Source organism: Helianthus annuus, chromosome 4 (genome assembly GCF_002127325.2).
Source record: "Helianthus annuus cultivar XRQ/B chromosome 4, HanXRQr2.0-SUNRISE, whole genome shotgun sequence".
NCBI lineage: Eukaryota > Viridiplantae > Streptophyta > Magnoliopsida > Asterales > Asteraceae > Helianthus > Helianthus annuus.
This window is the reverse complement of record NC_035436.2, coordinates 52069483-52084195: the sequence shown is the minus strand read 5'-3', so window position 1 is coordinate 52084195 and position 14713 is coordinate 52069483. Positions and strand designations below refer to the sequence as shown.

At 36.3% G+C, this 14713-nt stretch overlaps 2 protein-coding genes across 4 annotated transcripts; one reads left to right on the top strand and one right to left on the bottom strand.

Moving 5' to 3' along the window:
* Window positions 1-495: 495 nt before the first annotated feature.
* Window positions 496-5051, top strand: LOC110936643 (rhamnogalacturonan I rhamnosyltransferase 1). The gene is made up of 8 exons (XM_022179053.2): window positions 496-1363; window positions 2044-2111; window positions 2338-2426; window positions 2517-2682; window positions 3024-3313; window positions 3390-3594; window positions 4252-4409; window positions 4499-5051. Exons 1-8 carry the CDS (start codon window positions 1102-1104, stop codon window positions 4746-4748), a joined length of 1488 nt encoding a protein of 495 aa, XP_022034745.1. The 5' UTR covers window positions 496-1101; the 3' UTR covers window positions 4749-5051.
* A 2993-nt stretch (window positions 5052-8044) lies between these two features.
* Window positions 8045-14329, bottom strand: LOC110936642 (transcription factor BIM1). 3 transcript variants are annotated; one of them, XM_022179048.2, is made up of 12 exons: window positions 14067-14329; window positions 13502-13823; window positions 13282-13353; window positions 11908-12294; window positions 10932-11046; window positions 10736-10863; window positions 10537-10645; window positions 10390-10459; window positions 10060-10155; window positions 9182-9606; window positions 8964-9096; window positions 8045-8461 (listed from the first exon to the last, which is right to left on the bottom strand). In XM_022179048.2, the coding sequence occupies exons 2-12, from the start codon at window positions 13536-13538 to the stop codon at window positions 8363-8365; spliced, it is 1671 nt and encodes a 556-aa protein (XP_022034740.1). In that variant the 5' UTR covers window positions 13539-13823; window positions 14067-14329; the 3' UTR covers window positions 8045-8362. The 3 variants fall into 3 exon arrangements, with proteins under 3 accessions (XP_022034740.1, XP_022034742.1, XP_022034743.1); XM_022179050.2 differs by having other exon boundaries at window positions 10537-10627; XM_022179051.2 differs by having other exon boundaries at window positions 10537-10624; window positions 14067-14323.
* Between the last annotated feature and the right edge of the window lie 384 nt (window positions 14330-14713).

The following is a 14713-nucleotide window of genomic DNA, read 5'->3' as shown; positions in this document are numbered from 1 at the left end:
GGGAACATACATGCTATTTTCAAAAGATGAGGACTAAACGTGAAACCACATAGATCATCCGAGCAATTAACTCTACATGTTAATATTACATGTTTAAGAGTCATTATGCCATATAAATGCATTATATTATTGTTTTTAAAGTTTTTTATTTTATAAATAGTATATCCACACACATGTTGATGATTTCTGAATATTAAGTTATCATATTCTTATCTCACCTTGCTAAAGTTATTAACAAGTAAAACCAAAGCTAGATATAAAATCTTTAATTGCTTTTCAAATTAGAATACATTTTCTAATAAAGAGAATTTGTGTTAGGTGTAGGTGCGTATATTCCTCTTCTTGAGGTTGAGAGTTTAAACATACAATTGATTTTTTGTTCATAGAAATATAATCGTACAATCATTTTCTTTTCTCTTCCTTTTTATAATAACCAAAATTGCTTAACATGTTTACATATAACATATCTTAAAACATAATCTAAAGTTTTGACGTATACATTTTGAATGTCAATATCTTTTGTATGTTTAACTCTTGTATATAAATAAAAGCAAAAACCCTTTACAAATTTCAGTACCCCACTTCCCCCCTCAATCACCTGTCAATTCTTATCTTTTTTCTCTCCACCGCCGTCTCCGACCACCGCACAACCACCGGTCAAAAACAACCACCAAAGCAACCACCTTTTTCAAGAATCCCCTGTTTTTGATCGGATCCCAGATCCCAAAATGCCTTAATTTTCACATTGTCGGTGGCTTTGTCACTCCAACATTAAATTCCCTTAATACCCATTTCAGATTTGATCCCCTTTTGGCTTCTTGATCTAATTCCCAAATGTGTTTATTCAATGTATGTATGCAAGAAATCTTGATAAAGATTCTTGTTCAAGTCTTATAATGCTGTTTAATTTAGTGGGTAAGTGTAAAGTTTGATTCTCTGTTGGATCAAGATTACATAAATCTTGGATCTTGAAAACATTATCTTTTCTTGAAATTTGATCAGATATTCAGATCACAAGATCCTAAATTTGTGCTTTTTTTGGTGTACCCACATAATAATTAAGGGTTTTAGGGGTTGTGGGGATAGTAAAATGTGTGGGATATGAAGGGTAAAATTGGAATTGGGATTAGGGCAATGGGATGGAAGACAAATGCAAGGTCTTCTTCTTCGAAAATGAAGGTGTGGATAATTAGGGGGACAACAATGGTGTTATTGTGGACTTGTTTGGTTCAGTTGACAGCTTTAGGGGATACATGGGGTCCTAGGGTTTTAAAGGGGTGGCCTTCTTCATCCACTCAAGATTCTCATTCTTTAGATGTCAAGTTTTTGCCTGCTGCTCCTGTTAGGGTTCTTCCACACAAGAGTGAGTGATCATTGCATCTTTGTGTTGTTAATTTGTTTATGATGATGATATTGTATCTAGGGCTGCAAACGAACCGAACGAACACAAACAAGTCCTTGTTCGTGTTTGTTTGTTAAGAAATATATGTGTTCACGAACTGTTCATGAACGCTTACCGAATGAGATTTTATGTTCGTGTTTGTTTGTTAAGGAAACGAACGTGTTCGTGTTCGTTTGTGTTTGTTAATTTTAGGCAACGAATGAAAACGAACGACGATGAACACAAATGGTAACAAACGAACACAAACAAACGTTTCTTGAACAAAATATATAATACATTGACACTTATTAAATATTTTATTTGTCGGAATTTTGAAGTAAAATACAAAAGCTAAAAACATTAATGAACTATCGAACACAAACGAACACGTTACCGAACGTTCATGAACATAAATGAACGAACGCGCCCTCTGTTCATGTTTGTTCATTTAACTAAACGCACGAAATTTCTTGTTTGTATTCGTTTGTTTAATAAACGAACGAACACAAACAAACTTCCCGCCGAACATTTCACGAACTGTTCGTCGAACGTTTGGTTCGTTTGCAGCCCTAGTTGTATCATAAGTGGCAATAGCTGTTATGGGTGTTTGTTGAAGTTTGAAAATTTTGATGTTAACATGAGTATTTTGATGTGGGGTGTAGGGGTTTATCAGAACAATGGTTACCTTATGGTATCATGTAATGGAGGACTCAATCAAATGCGGTCTGCGGTACGTGTTTTCTATATAACTTATACACGTATAGGAGCGCTTACGGTATGATCATTTATTTGTATGTAGTGCTGAATAGGCATAACCGTATTATGCATCGCAGTTAATACCGTAGGAACATGTGTTTATGCGGACTTAGTAATGTATGGAACGACCGTATAATATCTATATTCAAAAGATATATATTTTTTTTTCTTAATTTTTTAACTATATTTTGATCCTGTAGATTTGTGATATGGTTGCAATTGCAAGATTTTTGAATGTTACTCTTATAGTTCCCGAGCTGGATAAGACGTCTTTCTGGGCTGATCCAAGGTACAGCAAATCATGACATTATACTGCATTATTGTGCAAATCTAATGTTGAATAATTTGAATTGATTGTGATATAAATATCGAATGACAGTGAGTTTGAAGACATTTTTGACGTTAATCATTTCATTACGTCCTTGAGAGATGAAGTCCGTATACTCAAACAACTTCCTCCTCGGCTTAAAAAGAGAGCGGATTTAGGAATCGTGCATACTATGCCTCCCATTAGTTGGTCAGATATTTCTTATTATCATAATCAGGTATGATCTTTATTTGTCATGACTCTAAATAGGAAATATATCTTATGATATTACGGCTTTATTTTGTTTAATATCTTTTATTTGTACTTTGAATACATAATATTTTTTTGAGTAAACGTCAGTTTGAGTCCGTGTGGTTTCTTCAACTGACACTTTGAGTCCCTATTTCTAAAATTCGTCAGTTATCTCAAAGTGACGTTTTTAGAAATAGGGGCTCAAAGTGTCGGTTGAAGTAAACCACAGGGACTCAAACTGACGTTTACTCAATTTTTTTAAATAGTTTGTTAGGCAACCAACCAAACACACCCTCGTGCTTAAGGTTTTGTTCTCGACATGTGCAGATTCTTCCTTTAATTAAAAAATACAAAATCGTGCATTTGAATAGAACCGATGCTCGGCTTGCCAATAACGGTCAACCCCTTGAACTTCAGAAGCTGAGGTGTCGAGTAAATTTCGATGCTTTGAGATTTACTCCTCAAATAGAATACTTGGGTAGGCGTATCGTTCAACGTCTGAGGCAAAATGGGCCATTTCTAGTGCTGCATCTTAGATACGAAATGGACATGTTAGCGTTTTCTGGATGCACACAAGGATGCAATCTTGATGAGGTGGAAGAGTTGACTAGAATGAGGTTTGACCTACATAATATGGTTGACTAGTTTGGTAATACCGTTTCGTGTGTAAAGTTTTTTTTTTTTTTTTGGCAGATATGCGTACCCATGGTGGAAAGAAAAGATTATAAACTCCGAATTGAAGAGAAAAGACGGGTTATGCCCTTTGACTCCCGAGGAAACCACCCTCACACTGAGAGCGCTTGACATTGATAGGGACATCCAGATATATATTGCGGCTGGTGAAATATACGGCGGTCAAAGGCGAATGGCTGATCTTGCAGCCGCTTTCCCGAAACTGGTTAGTAAACAATATGCTAAAACTAGTTGTGTTGTGATCAAACAGAATGATTTCGTGTTTTATGTTTTTTTTTTTGTTTTTGTTAAACTTATGGGTGCAAACGAGCCGAGCGGCTCGCTAGCTGCTCGAGATCGGCTCAAGAAAAAGCTCGAAGCGAGTCTATCTTGAGCTTAAAATAAATCTCGTTTATTTATCGAGCCAGAGCTCGAGCCTGGCATGTAAAGCTCGTCAGACTCGTCGAGCCTTAGGATAATCTTAGTTTTTATTAATATTTAATAACATTTACCGCTTATTTAAAGCTGTCTAGTAAACGAGCCAAGCCGAGCCGAGCTTATTTAAACTTGTTTACAAACCGAGCCCGAACCTAAAGATAAGGTTGTTTAGTAAATAAGCCCGAGCCCGAGCTTCACTTATCGAGCTCGGGACCCTAAACGAGTCTATTAATTATATTATTTTCATTTAATATATTAATTAATAATTAATAAATCAACCAAGCCCGAGCCGAGCTTGAGCTTAAGAAACTACCAACGAGCCGAGCTCGAGCTTTGAAAACAAAGCTCGAACCGAACCGAGCTTACCACTGCGCCACCCCCTTGAAGGTTATGATTTTATGTTGAATGGTAGAAAATTACCATTTTAACCTTTGTGCCTTTACAGGTAAGAAAAGAGACTTTACTAGGGGCAGATGACCTTCAATTTTTCCAAAACCATTCATCACAAATGGCAGCATTGGACTATCTCGTATCATTGGAAAGTGACATTTTTGTCCCCACGTATGACGGGAACATGGCCAAAGTTGTCGAAGGTCATCGCAGGTATAAAAAAAAAAGTATTCTTTTGTCATTTTTTCCAACTTTATAAATAATTAAATCCCATACACAGATAAAGACTATATCTTTTTCAGATACTTGGGCTTCAAGAAAACTATAACATTGGACCGAAAATTATTGGTTGAACTAATAGACAAATACACAAGCGGGTCACTGAGTTGGGATGAGTTCTCAAATGCCGTAAAGGACGCACACTCCGCACGAATGGGGAGCCCGAAAAAACGAGTGGTTATTTCAGATCGACCGAAAGAAGAAGATTACTTTTATGCAAATCCAGAAGAATGCTTACAGCCATTAGAGACTAAACCTGTGAGCATTTTATAATGAGACTTTTGAGGGTTAGTTAGGTCACCCATGAGTCAGTGGTGCCCCGGGCGGGTCTTTCTTGACTTTTGACCCGCGGGTTGTGTTGGTGGCGGGTTAGAGATATTCGAAAGAGCGTATATTGGACCTTTGATAGGGTTGGGATGCGGGTTTATTATTAGTATCTTATTTTTTAATAATGCAAAAATTATGTATAGAAACTAGTCAACTACCCTGACATTGCAGGGTTATATATTGGTATTCGAAACTACTGATACGTACATGCCCGTTTGAAGTATAGATTAGTTTTCGCACGTGTGCATACGTCTAGTGTGAATACATGATACCGCGTTTTTAAAATAGGGTTCGACTTTTTTATGGGTTGACACTTTTCTGGGGGCTATTGAGGAGTGTTTTTAGTTGAAAGTGAAAGTCAACTAAGAGATTATGAAGAATAAGCAACTTCTGTAATTGGGAATATGTATGTATTATTTGGATTTGACTTTTTGTTAGAAGTCAAATGTGATAATCCTTTGAATGGAGGCGCCATTGAAGAGTGAATTTTAGTTGACATTGAAAGTCAGCTTTAAAACTTTGAACAAGAGGCAACTTTTGTGATTTGGTATCTAGAATGGTTCATGATTGGAGAATTATGTACAAATCTAGATTTGACTTTTTGTTAAAAAGTCAAATGTAGTATTCTCTTTGAATGAAATGCTATGGTTTTGAAATATGGATTAGCTTTGGTATTATGCTTTTGAGATTCTATGGTCTAAAGAGCTATACTGAATGGTTAAGTGCTGAACTAGTAAGAGGTCTGAATCATTAAGTGCTGAATCAGTAAGAGGTCTGAACCCTTAAGAGCTAGTATATTGTTTAACCGTTTAAAGGCAAATGTCTGACCAATTCAGATTAGATATCATAACCATGGCTGTTTGGCAACTTCTGAATGGTTAAGTGCTCAACCAGTAAGAATTCTGAACTATTAAGTGCTGAACCAGTAAGAGGTATGAACCATTAAGAGTCAGTATAATGCTTAACCGTTCAGAGGCAAATGTCTGACCAATTCAGATTAGAGGTTTTAACCGTTCAGACTCAGTATAATGCTTAACCATTCAGATGCAAATGTCTGAACCATTCAGACACATGCCCGCGAAACAAACAGTCTGAACCATTAAGTGTTGAACCAGTAAGAGGTTTGAACCATTAAGAGCCCCATTAAGAGGTAAACAAACAACCTTTAGTATAATGTTTAACCATTCAGAGGCAATTGTCTTAACCTAATAATTCTGACATATGCTTGCAAAACAAATAGTTTAAATCTTTAATTGTTGAGCCTCATTAAGTACTAAGGGGGCGTTTGGTTCGTGGAATGGAATGGAATGGAATGAAATTAGGAAGTTTTTCTTTGTAAAATTGATCTTGGTTGAGGGAGGGAGGAATTTGAAATCCTTCACTCTAATGAAATTTGTGACTATTTCAACATTCCTTAGAAATCCTTCACTCTAATGAAGGAATGGAATGGAATGTTGAAATAGTCACAAATTTCATTAGAGTGAAGGATTTCAAATTCCTCCCTCCCCCAACCAAGATCAATTTTACAAAGAAAAACTTCCTAATTCCAATTCCTACACATTCCACGAACCAAACGCCCCCTAAACAAACAGCCCTAAGTGAGATGTGCACAATTTAGTCAAATAATCATTATCTTATGTAAAACAGTTTAATATTAAGTTGAACATGTTTTGATAGACATTCAATAAACACAATAAGTTTTAAATAATCAATAAAAATGAATATCTGGATTTAGTTTAAAAAGAAAAGAAATAAGAAACATCATTTTCATGATGTATATGTAAAAGAAAGTCATTGTCTTATTGATTAAACTCTTATACATTATCTGGTGGATTATTGAGTTGTAATTGGGTGTTGTGTAGGTTCCAAGTGGCTAAGTAATGATGTTAAGGAATAAGGACTATCTAACCAATCCACTCCCACCAATACCCAAATTAGTCACATTTTTTTTTTTTTTTTTGAAATGGTGTATACTTGTAAAACAATTAATTCAAAATACCAAACATAATAAGACATTTTCAAGATTAGTGGAGTCTATATGGGAGTAAGTATTGGGCAAATGACACTATGAAATAACATGTATAGAGTATTAGAAAGAGCTAATGCAACAATAATATGTAGTTATGTACCACATAATTCTTTTGATTGAAACATGTCCTTGTACTAAACCAAGTACAAGATATAGACATTTTGTTTATTGATGGTGTATCACTAGGGCTGTAAACGAACCGAACGTTCAACGAACAGTTCGTGAACCGTTCGGCGGGAAGTTCGTTTATGTTCGTTCGTTTAATAAACGAACGAACATGAATTAATAAACGAACGAACATGAACAAGAAATTTCGTTCGATTAGTTAAATGAACGAACATGAACAGAGGTCTCGTTCGTTCGATTGTGTTCGTGAACGTTCGGTAAGGTGTTCGTGAACGTGTTCGTGAACATTCGTTGATTTGCATTCGTTTATGTTCGTATGTTTGTGTTTTAATTGAAGATCTTTGTACTTTCTTATATTTCATATGTACTTTTTATATTATTAAACTTTTATTTGTTTTATTTCCCTAACAATTAAACTAGGAAACCCACTTTCACCTTGTTTATGCATCATTTCTCTTTCATTTCTCATTATTTACATCCACGACTATGATCGAATTCCACAATAAAGGATTCAAGTTCGAGTGCTACTCTCTGGGCCATCTATCTTTATCCTTCGTCGAGTTCGCCAAATTTATTTATGTTCATTTGTGTTCGTGAACCGTTCGCGAACATGCTCATTTCCTTAATGAACGAACACGAACATAAAATCTCGTTCGTTAAGTGTTCATGAACCGTTCGTGAACACATTTATTTCCTTAACGAACGAACATGAACAAGGCCTTGTTCGTGTTCGTTCGGTTCGTTTACAGCCCTATGTATCACCTTTAAACAGTCTTGTACATTATCAAAAATGATTTATGTTGTTAACGTGTTATTGTTTTAGGATGATATTAATATCCAATAACTAGAAGTGAGCTCCATATGAAATATCAAATCCGTCATTGTGTATTTTACAAGTTTTAGTTCTAAGTTCAAGTGTTGTAGTCCGTCCTAGACGTACTTATGTCATCATGTCCCCTAGTCCGGTGTGAGTAGATAAAGTCTACTCATGTTGGAAACCACATTAACATGTCAAATGACACCCAAGCTCAACATTATCATATCACCACATAAATGATAAAATAGCAAACGCTCATAACATAAATAATTAACACAAAAAATGGGGTTTCAATAAATAACCAGTGACTCAGTTTCCTTCCATCGTATAATTTTGGCTTCTCAAAAATCTATTGGAAGCCTCCCTATATAAATAACAATGAATAATAATGATAATAATACCAATAATACATTTGTCAGAATATTCTATGCAATACCCCCCACCCCCCAAAAGAAAAAAAAGAAATGTACATTGTATCTTGAACACAAATGTAAAACAAGAATGATCTTCGATAAGGTCAAAGTTGGAAAAAATGAGTAGTGATGGTACCAAATTTTGAATTAAGTTTGTCCTAGTAAGCGTTTCGGTTTAGTTTCTGCTCGTCTTAAACCTCTTCAACGCTTTATCGCTTTTCTCGTCCCATGTGCTTGCAAGTCTTGAACGCGCTAGCGTTACATCTTCGTTTGTCTGTCAATAAACATTACAAAACGTTATAAGCAAGTTTTGTAGTGGGTTGAAGAGGGTCAGATTAGGTTGACTTGAAACATTTTTCGTTAAATATTTTATATATATATATATATCAATGATCTAACTTCTTTGAATAAAATGCCCCCCCCCCCCCCCCCCCCCACAAAAAAAAAAAAAAGATTTTATGGTTTGAAAATAAAATTTGGGCCACTTTCGACCCGTTTTCTTTTTATGATGGTTCTTTAGTTTACCCATCCAAACCGGCCCATTTATAAGTAACCAGATTAAAATATTAAATGTTAAAACACCACCTTTACGTCAAACAATGTACGATACATGTGTCGCCACTACCTTCCATAAAAAAAATATGTCGGGTGAACCCTTTTGATATTTTTTTTTCTTTCTAAAACTACCACATTTCAACTTGAGCCCATCTACGTTAGAACCCAATTTTGACTCGTTACCCGACCAGTGCAGCCCATTTTGCCAGGCTTATATGTACCTTAAGAATGGGGGCAGAGGAATCATGTGTACTAGGTTTTGCTCTTTTTCCTAGGTCAATCTGTACTGAAATGTTGGCTTGTGACAAGTCCACACCCGAGTTCTGTAGCGCTTGTGTTAGCGTTGTCAATAACCTGTTTGCACACGAATACATCCACACGTTATTAGTCGAAGTAGCGGGCTAGCCCGTTAGCCTATGCTGTTCAAATGAATTCTTACCCTTGAGAGTAAATGGCTGAGATGCTAATTGTGCCACTTTCAATTGTTAGTTCTTGATCTTTCAGCTTATCGCGAGCAACCGTGGTGCAATCGGTTGTGCATGATCGGCTCTGCCATAATGGAGATGCTGCCTTCGCTGTATCCGACGCTAGTGTCAAAGGATGTGGTGCGGTGACACTGGTGCTTCCACAGCCAGGAGAATATATGTTTGGCTGCATGGGTGAAGGAAATGGAGATCCTTTATTGGTCAACCGAGCGTGTTGACCAACTTGTTCATGGGAAGTTAAGTCAGAATCTAATACTGGTTGCCCCTTTTGGGGAAGGTTAATGCACGCAACGCGCTTGTTGACCGATGCTGGTCCAGACGCACCGTTTTGGACTTGCGGTTGATCGACAAAACCTTCGGTTGGTCTTTGATTATTGTTCTGTAGTAATTAAAGTGATAGTAAAGTTAGAACTAGAGGGGATAGTTTCTAACATGACATGAAAATAACAAGGTTTTAGGTTGTCATATCTAGCCCGTTTGATAAACGGGTCGTGTTCGGGTTGACCTGCTTAACCAATTTAATTAATTAAACAGGTCGACCCGCTAGCCCGTTTAGCCCATTGTTGTTACAACCCACCAACCCGATTAACACATTTACAACTTGATTATTAGCAGCCAACCCGTTTAACACGTTTAGACAATTGGGTTAAAAGGGTGTGTCGGGTTACATGAATTTAAGTATGTGCGGGTTAGGGTTGATATTTTGACGCGAATTATAACACGACTCATGTTCGGGTTGAACCACTCAACCCGTCAACCCGACACGATTGACACCCAATGGTAATCAGACGCAGACGCACAACATGGAATATACTTGGAAGCTTGAATTTACCCATGGTATCACCGAAGGCGGTTCGTTATTCCATCCCCGACATGAATCCTCAAACTTATGCAACTTATCTTGTAGAAACTGAATGTATTCAATAACCTACAAAATTCATATTTCAAATGTTAAGCATTTATTGTTATGGACTAATACCATTGCAAGGTATGGGACTTGTCCCACATCGGTTGTATGGGCAACTGATGTGGGGTTTATATACCAAATGGGCTCTCTCACCCATCAGACTAGTCTTTTGGGTTGAGTTCTCTCGTTTGGTATATAACATTTATAAGTTTGGGTGAATGATAAAAGAAACCATATATGTTTCTCTATGTATACCTCTAATAAAAATGATGCTTTATCTCTCTTTTGATCACCATGAGGAATGAGTCCTCTCAGTGTCGAAAACCTGCACAAGTATTAAAAGACCATATATCAATATTTACTATAGTCGAAAAACGACTAGCATGCACTTGTTAAGCGTACCTGTCATTAATTTTGCTTCTTCTACGCTGCTCGGTAGCAGAATGCTTAGAACGCGGGGTGTTGGGCTTTTGATCATGATGTGCTGTGTCTACTTTAACAGACAAAACACCTATCATTTTACAGAAAAAATATGTGCATTCTGAGAATATTATTATTATTATTATTTTGTGTTACAGTTAATGAGAGATAGAAGATATACCTTTGTAGTGTGAGGATGGTTCTTTCTTGATAACAAACTCTTGTTCTTCATCATCCTCATCATCTTGACAACTTTTAGCGGACTTTAACATATCGACAAAGCTCGGATTCTTCTGGGCTGATGATGGACTGCAAGATCAACAAAACTTGAATAGATATTCATTAGAAGATACAAAGTGAAAAGAAAGCCAACAGACCGCGAAGACGACAGAGAACTGATGGTGGCGCTTGGATGGTTATGGGCGGATGATGACTGTGATGGCCGCTCCACGGATGCCATCCATGGCACTCCTCCCATCTTCATCACCCCCTCTGTTAACAACATATTTGTAATAACATTATTATTATTATTAGTTTAGAAAATCGAAAGAAAGCAAAGTGACGAATAATATTGTAATCTTGTAACATCCAGCTCCTCGTACCAACCAATATTGTCCGTTTTGCGCACAAGGAGCTCACGGATTTGTTTTTGGTTACTTGAGCGGAAACTTTCCAAGAGGTCACCCGTCATGGATTGATTGCTCCCACTCAAGAACGTTTAACTGTAGAGTTCTGGTCTCATCCATAGCTTACAGGGGCGCAGCTTTATATAGGTCCGGGGTGACCCGGCCCCCACCCATTTTTCGCTCATAGTGTTAATTTTACCGGAAATTTCCAATTTTTTTGTACTGTAAAATATTGGATTTTTAAAAGTCCGCCCCCCAGTCCGCCCCCACTGAGTTTTTGTTTGAGCTCCGCCATTAGACACCTAACACGTCAAAACACGTTCATGGCCAGCTCTATTCTTTGATTTTTTAGGCTTGAGTATAGGGCCCCCAATTTTATTTTTAAAATATATATTTTTATACATTCTGATCCTAGAAATGTCTAATACTAGTCCAATGCTACTTTAACAAAACAAAAAAAAAGTTGGGCCTTAAATTTTTTTTTATATACAGTCCAATCCTACTTTAATGAACCCAATTTCTGCTACCCACCCACAAAGAATCCTAGATCCGTCAACGATTACGATGATGACATTTGGAAAAGGACGCGAGTTTTTAAAACGGCTTGGGCCTCAAAATGGTTGAGCCGTCCCTGAACGCATTGGTGATAGTTGATGCAGGGGTTACCAGTATCTCTATGTGGATAGAACAAAACGACGCGGGATCAACTAAAGTGTAACAAAAATACCTCGTATCACGTGCCTGTTTCCAGCGATATTCTCCTTCCCTGTCTTTCCCTTTTTCGCAGCAGATTCTTCCCACAGTGAAAAACCACTCCCTGTGTAAGAACTGCAGTTTGAATTCTCGTCATTTTTATCGCTGCCACTAGATTGTGCAGCTGTGATCAGGACCCCTTCAGGCTTTGGCATCCTTTGGCTTTGATTTATACAAGAAATGTGACTGATACTGTACGTCCCAATCCCGCCAGGAAGAATGTGTTCTACTGCAGTTGGTGCAGCCGGTGGGGGGGCCTTCCTGATCGGTGGTTCTTCGACTTTGTTTCCTTCTTTAGCCATATTTTTCCCTACGCGTTCCAGCGGTTGCAAGAAGTCATGTGTTTCAAGGTAGCAGCCACCTGTTGACAGTTATGTACATTAGATGGATGAAAAAACAATATTCACTTTACTGTTTAAGCAAGTTGTGTTCGGGTTGACTTGATATGTTCACATGTTGACCCTTTTAACCCATTAACTTTTATATATATATTTTTTTAAATATTGTTTATTACATATACGTATATATGTTTTATAGTAAATTATACATTGATGATTTTAACATCAAACCCAACAAAGATATCTTGCTTTTGTTACTGTCTTCCTTTTTCTATGTCTTTCTTTGTCTCTTCAGTCTTTATCTAATTATCCAAATTTCACTACTTTTTCTACTTTTTTTAACCAACACTTTTAATTAAGAATATTATTTCTGATTTTTTTTTTTTTTTACCACAGATTAATAATATTAACAAGAAAATGATTTGCAAACGTATGGGTTTCCAATTTTCCATCAAATGTCTAAAAAGTTGAAAATATATATAACACTTTCTTGGTTTTGTCTACATAATATTTAAAAACGTCAACTCAAAATTGCAATTTTTATTTTAACACAACTTATATAAAAATTTATTATGGATTTGTCTATGACCATTATTACATACTATATAATTGTCACAAATCTATAAAAGTAAATTTATTCACATGGTAATTGAAAAAATATGACATAAATCAGATCTCCCAACATAGAACCCTATTTACTCATCTATAATATCTAACATACTTAGCAAGATTTAAATTTCAAAGTGGATAATTTTTCTATTATTTTTTTAAACGATGAACACACACCCTTAAAATCCACCTATTATTCGCTTTTTGTGACTCGAACCCGCACCGCTTTAATGAGGATAAATACCAAAGTAAGGATGGGCATTTTTTACCGGGTACTGGTATCAAATTTCACATACTGATTTATTTTTGGGAGCGTTCAAACACCGGTACCGTACTGTACCGAACATATTTGGCGAAATTTGGTACGGTACCGAGCTCATCGAAGGGAAAAACTTGTTTACCTGGAGGGGTAGGAGATGGATCTTGCTGAGCAGGTGAATAAAGTGAAAGAAAGTCATGCGTTGGTTTCCTACCTGTAATTTCAACAACATCAACGTCACACACAAATTCTGTTAACAATATTTTCTAATTCTGTTGCTTAACGTGCACCCCCAACCCCACCTCATCTCATCAACTGTGTACGTATGCTAACATACACGTGCCAACACACATGTAAAATACCTTGTGTTCCATACGGTCGAGGTTGAGGAAGCTCCATCAGATTTTCTTTTACAGATTTTGCTTCTCCGGGTCTGGATCGGATCCGATTATAATAGCGAGAATTCGACAGCCTTTTTTCGAGTGTGTGAGAATTTTGTAAATTATGTTTGCTTTTGCAGACTTAACCAAGGCGAAACGTCACGGATCCGTAGATCTACCACTGCCCATGTAGATGTTGTGATTGCGGTTGCTGTTACGGTTGCGCCTCAATCTTGGAGGCACATTTACCACGTATGTCGGATTGCTTTGGTCTCCTCGTCAAGAACCAACAAGATACCACTGCCTTCACAAATTAATACTCAATTATAAGCATAATTCACAAAGATTGCTTTCTATGAAATAAAATTTCAGTTATGCTGGTTGTAAACTTTACACAAAATTACTTAATCTAAACAACTCCTTATTTCTGAGTTGACAATTCACAATTATTCCGCTTATTTAAGCCAAAGTTATTCGACTTCAACAAAACTATCACATGATTTAAACATAATTCATCACCAAAAAAAAAAAAAAAAAAAAATTGTACCTTCTTCTTCTTCAATGAATCCGAATTCAGATTCTTTTACGAAATTCAGCGGTTTGTATTTTAGACTTAAAAAAGAAATGAATAATAAAGTGGCAGCACCTCTTGAAGGTGTTGTTGTACAGGTGAATTGTGTATGTATATGGGATGTAAAGCAACCGGTGTGCGTTGTGATGAAAGATAGGATTTGTCAGTCCAGATCTCTTTCTCTTTCTCTTTCTCTCTCTGAAACAAATGTTTGAGAAAGAGTGTGTGTGTGTGAGTTTGATTTGATAAAATGTGTGTTTTTATATGGTCGCTGTTTGGTCGTTTATAAATTTGGATGAAAAGTTGTAACGCCGTTTTAGTTAACGTCCGTTCAACTCTATGTCTCCATCTCGCATGCCTATGTTTTATACATTGTATATGAAGATATTTATTTTTTCTAATTCTAATTATTTTATATATGAAATTAAGTAGATAAAATAATAAATGGTACTTTTTAGTGACTTGACTTGCAATCACAATTTTTGTTTCATGTTTTAGTTTATAATATATATCATATCGGATTGGTTAAAATGAGAACCATCACGAGTGGTGAGAATTGTGAGAACTAGGTCGTTTAAAAGGTTTTTCCAAATTTTTTTTCTCAAAAATCATAAAAAAAATCA

Coding starts and splice junctions, on each gene's coding strand:
- LOC110936643 (XM_022179053.2), top strand. CDS start 1,102: ATGAAGGGTAAAATTGGAATTGGGATTAGGGCAATGGGATGGAAGACA. Junction 1,364..2,043: donor TAGGGTTCTTCCACACAAGA/GTGAGTGATCAT, acceptor TGTGGGGTGTAG/GGGTTTATCAGAACAATGGT. Junction 4,410..4,498: donor GTTGTCGAAGGTCATCGCAG/GTATAAAAAAAA, acceptor TATCTTTTTCAG/ATACTTGGGCTTCAAGAAAA.
- LOC110936642 (XM_022179048.2), bottom strand. CDS start 13,538: ATGGAGCTTCCTCAACCTCGACCGTATGGAACACAAG. Junction 10,156..10,389: donor AAGCATCATTTTTATTAGAG/GTATACATAGAG, acceptor TGAATTTTGTAG/GTTATTGAATACATTCAGTT. Junction 8,462..8,963: donor CCTCTGCCCCCATTCTTAAG/GTACATATAAGC, acceptor GTTTATTGACAG/ACAAACGAAGATGTAACGCT.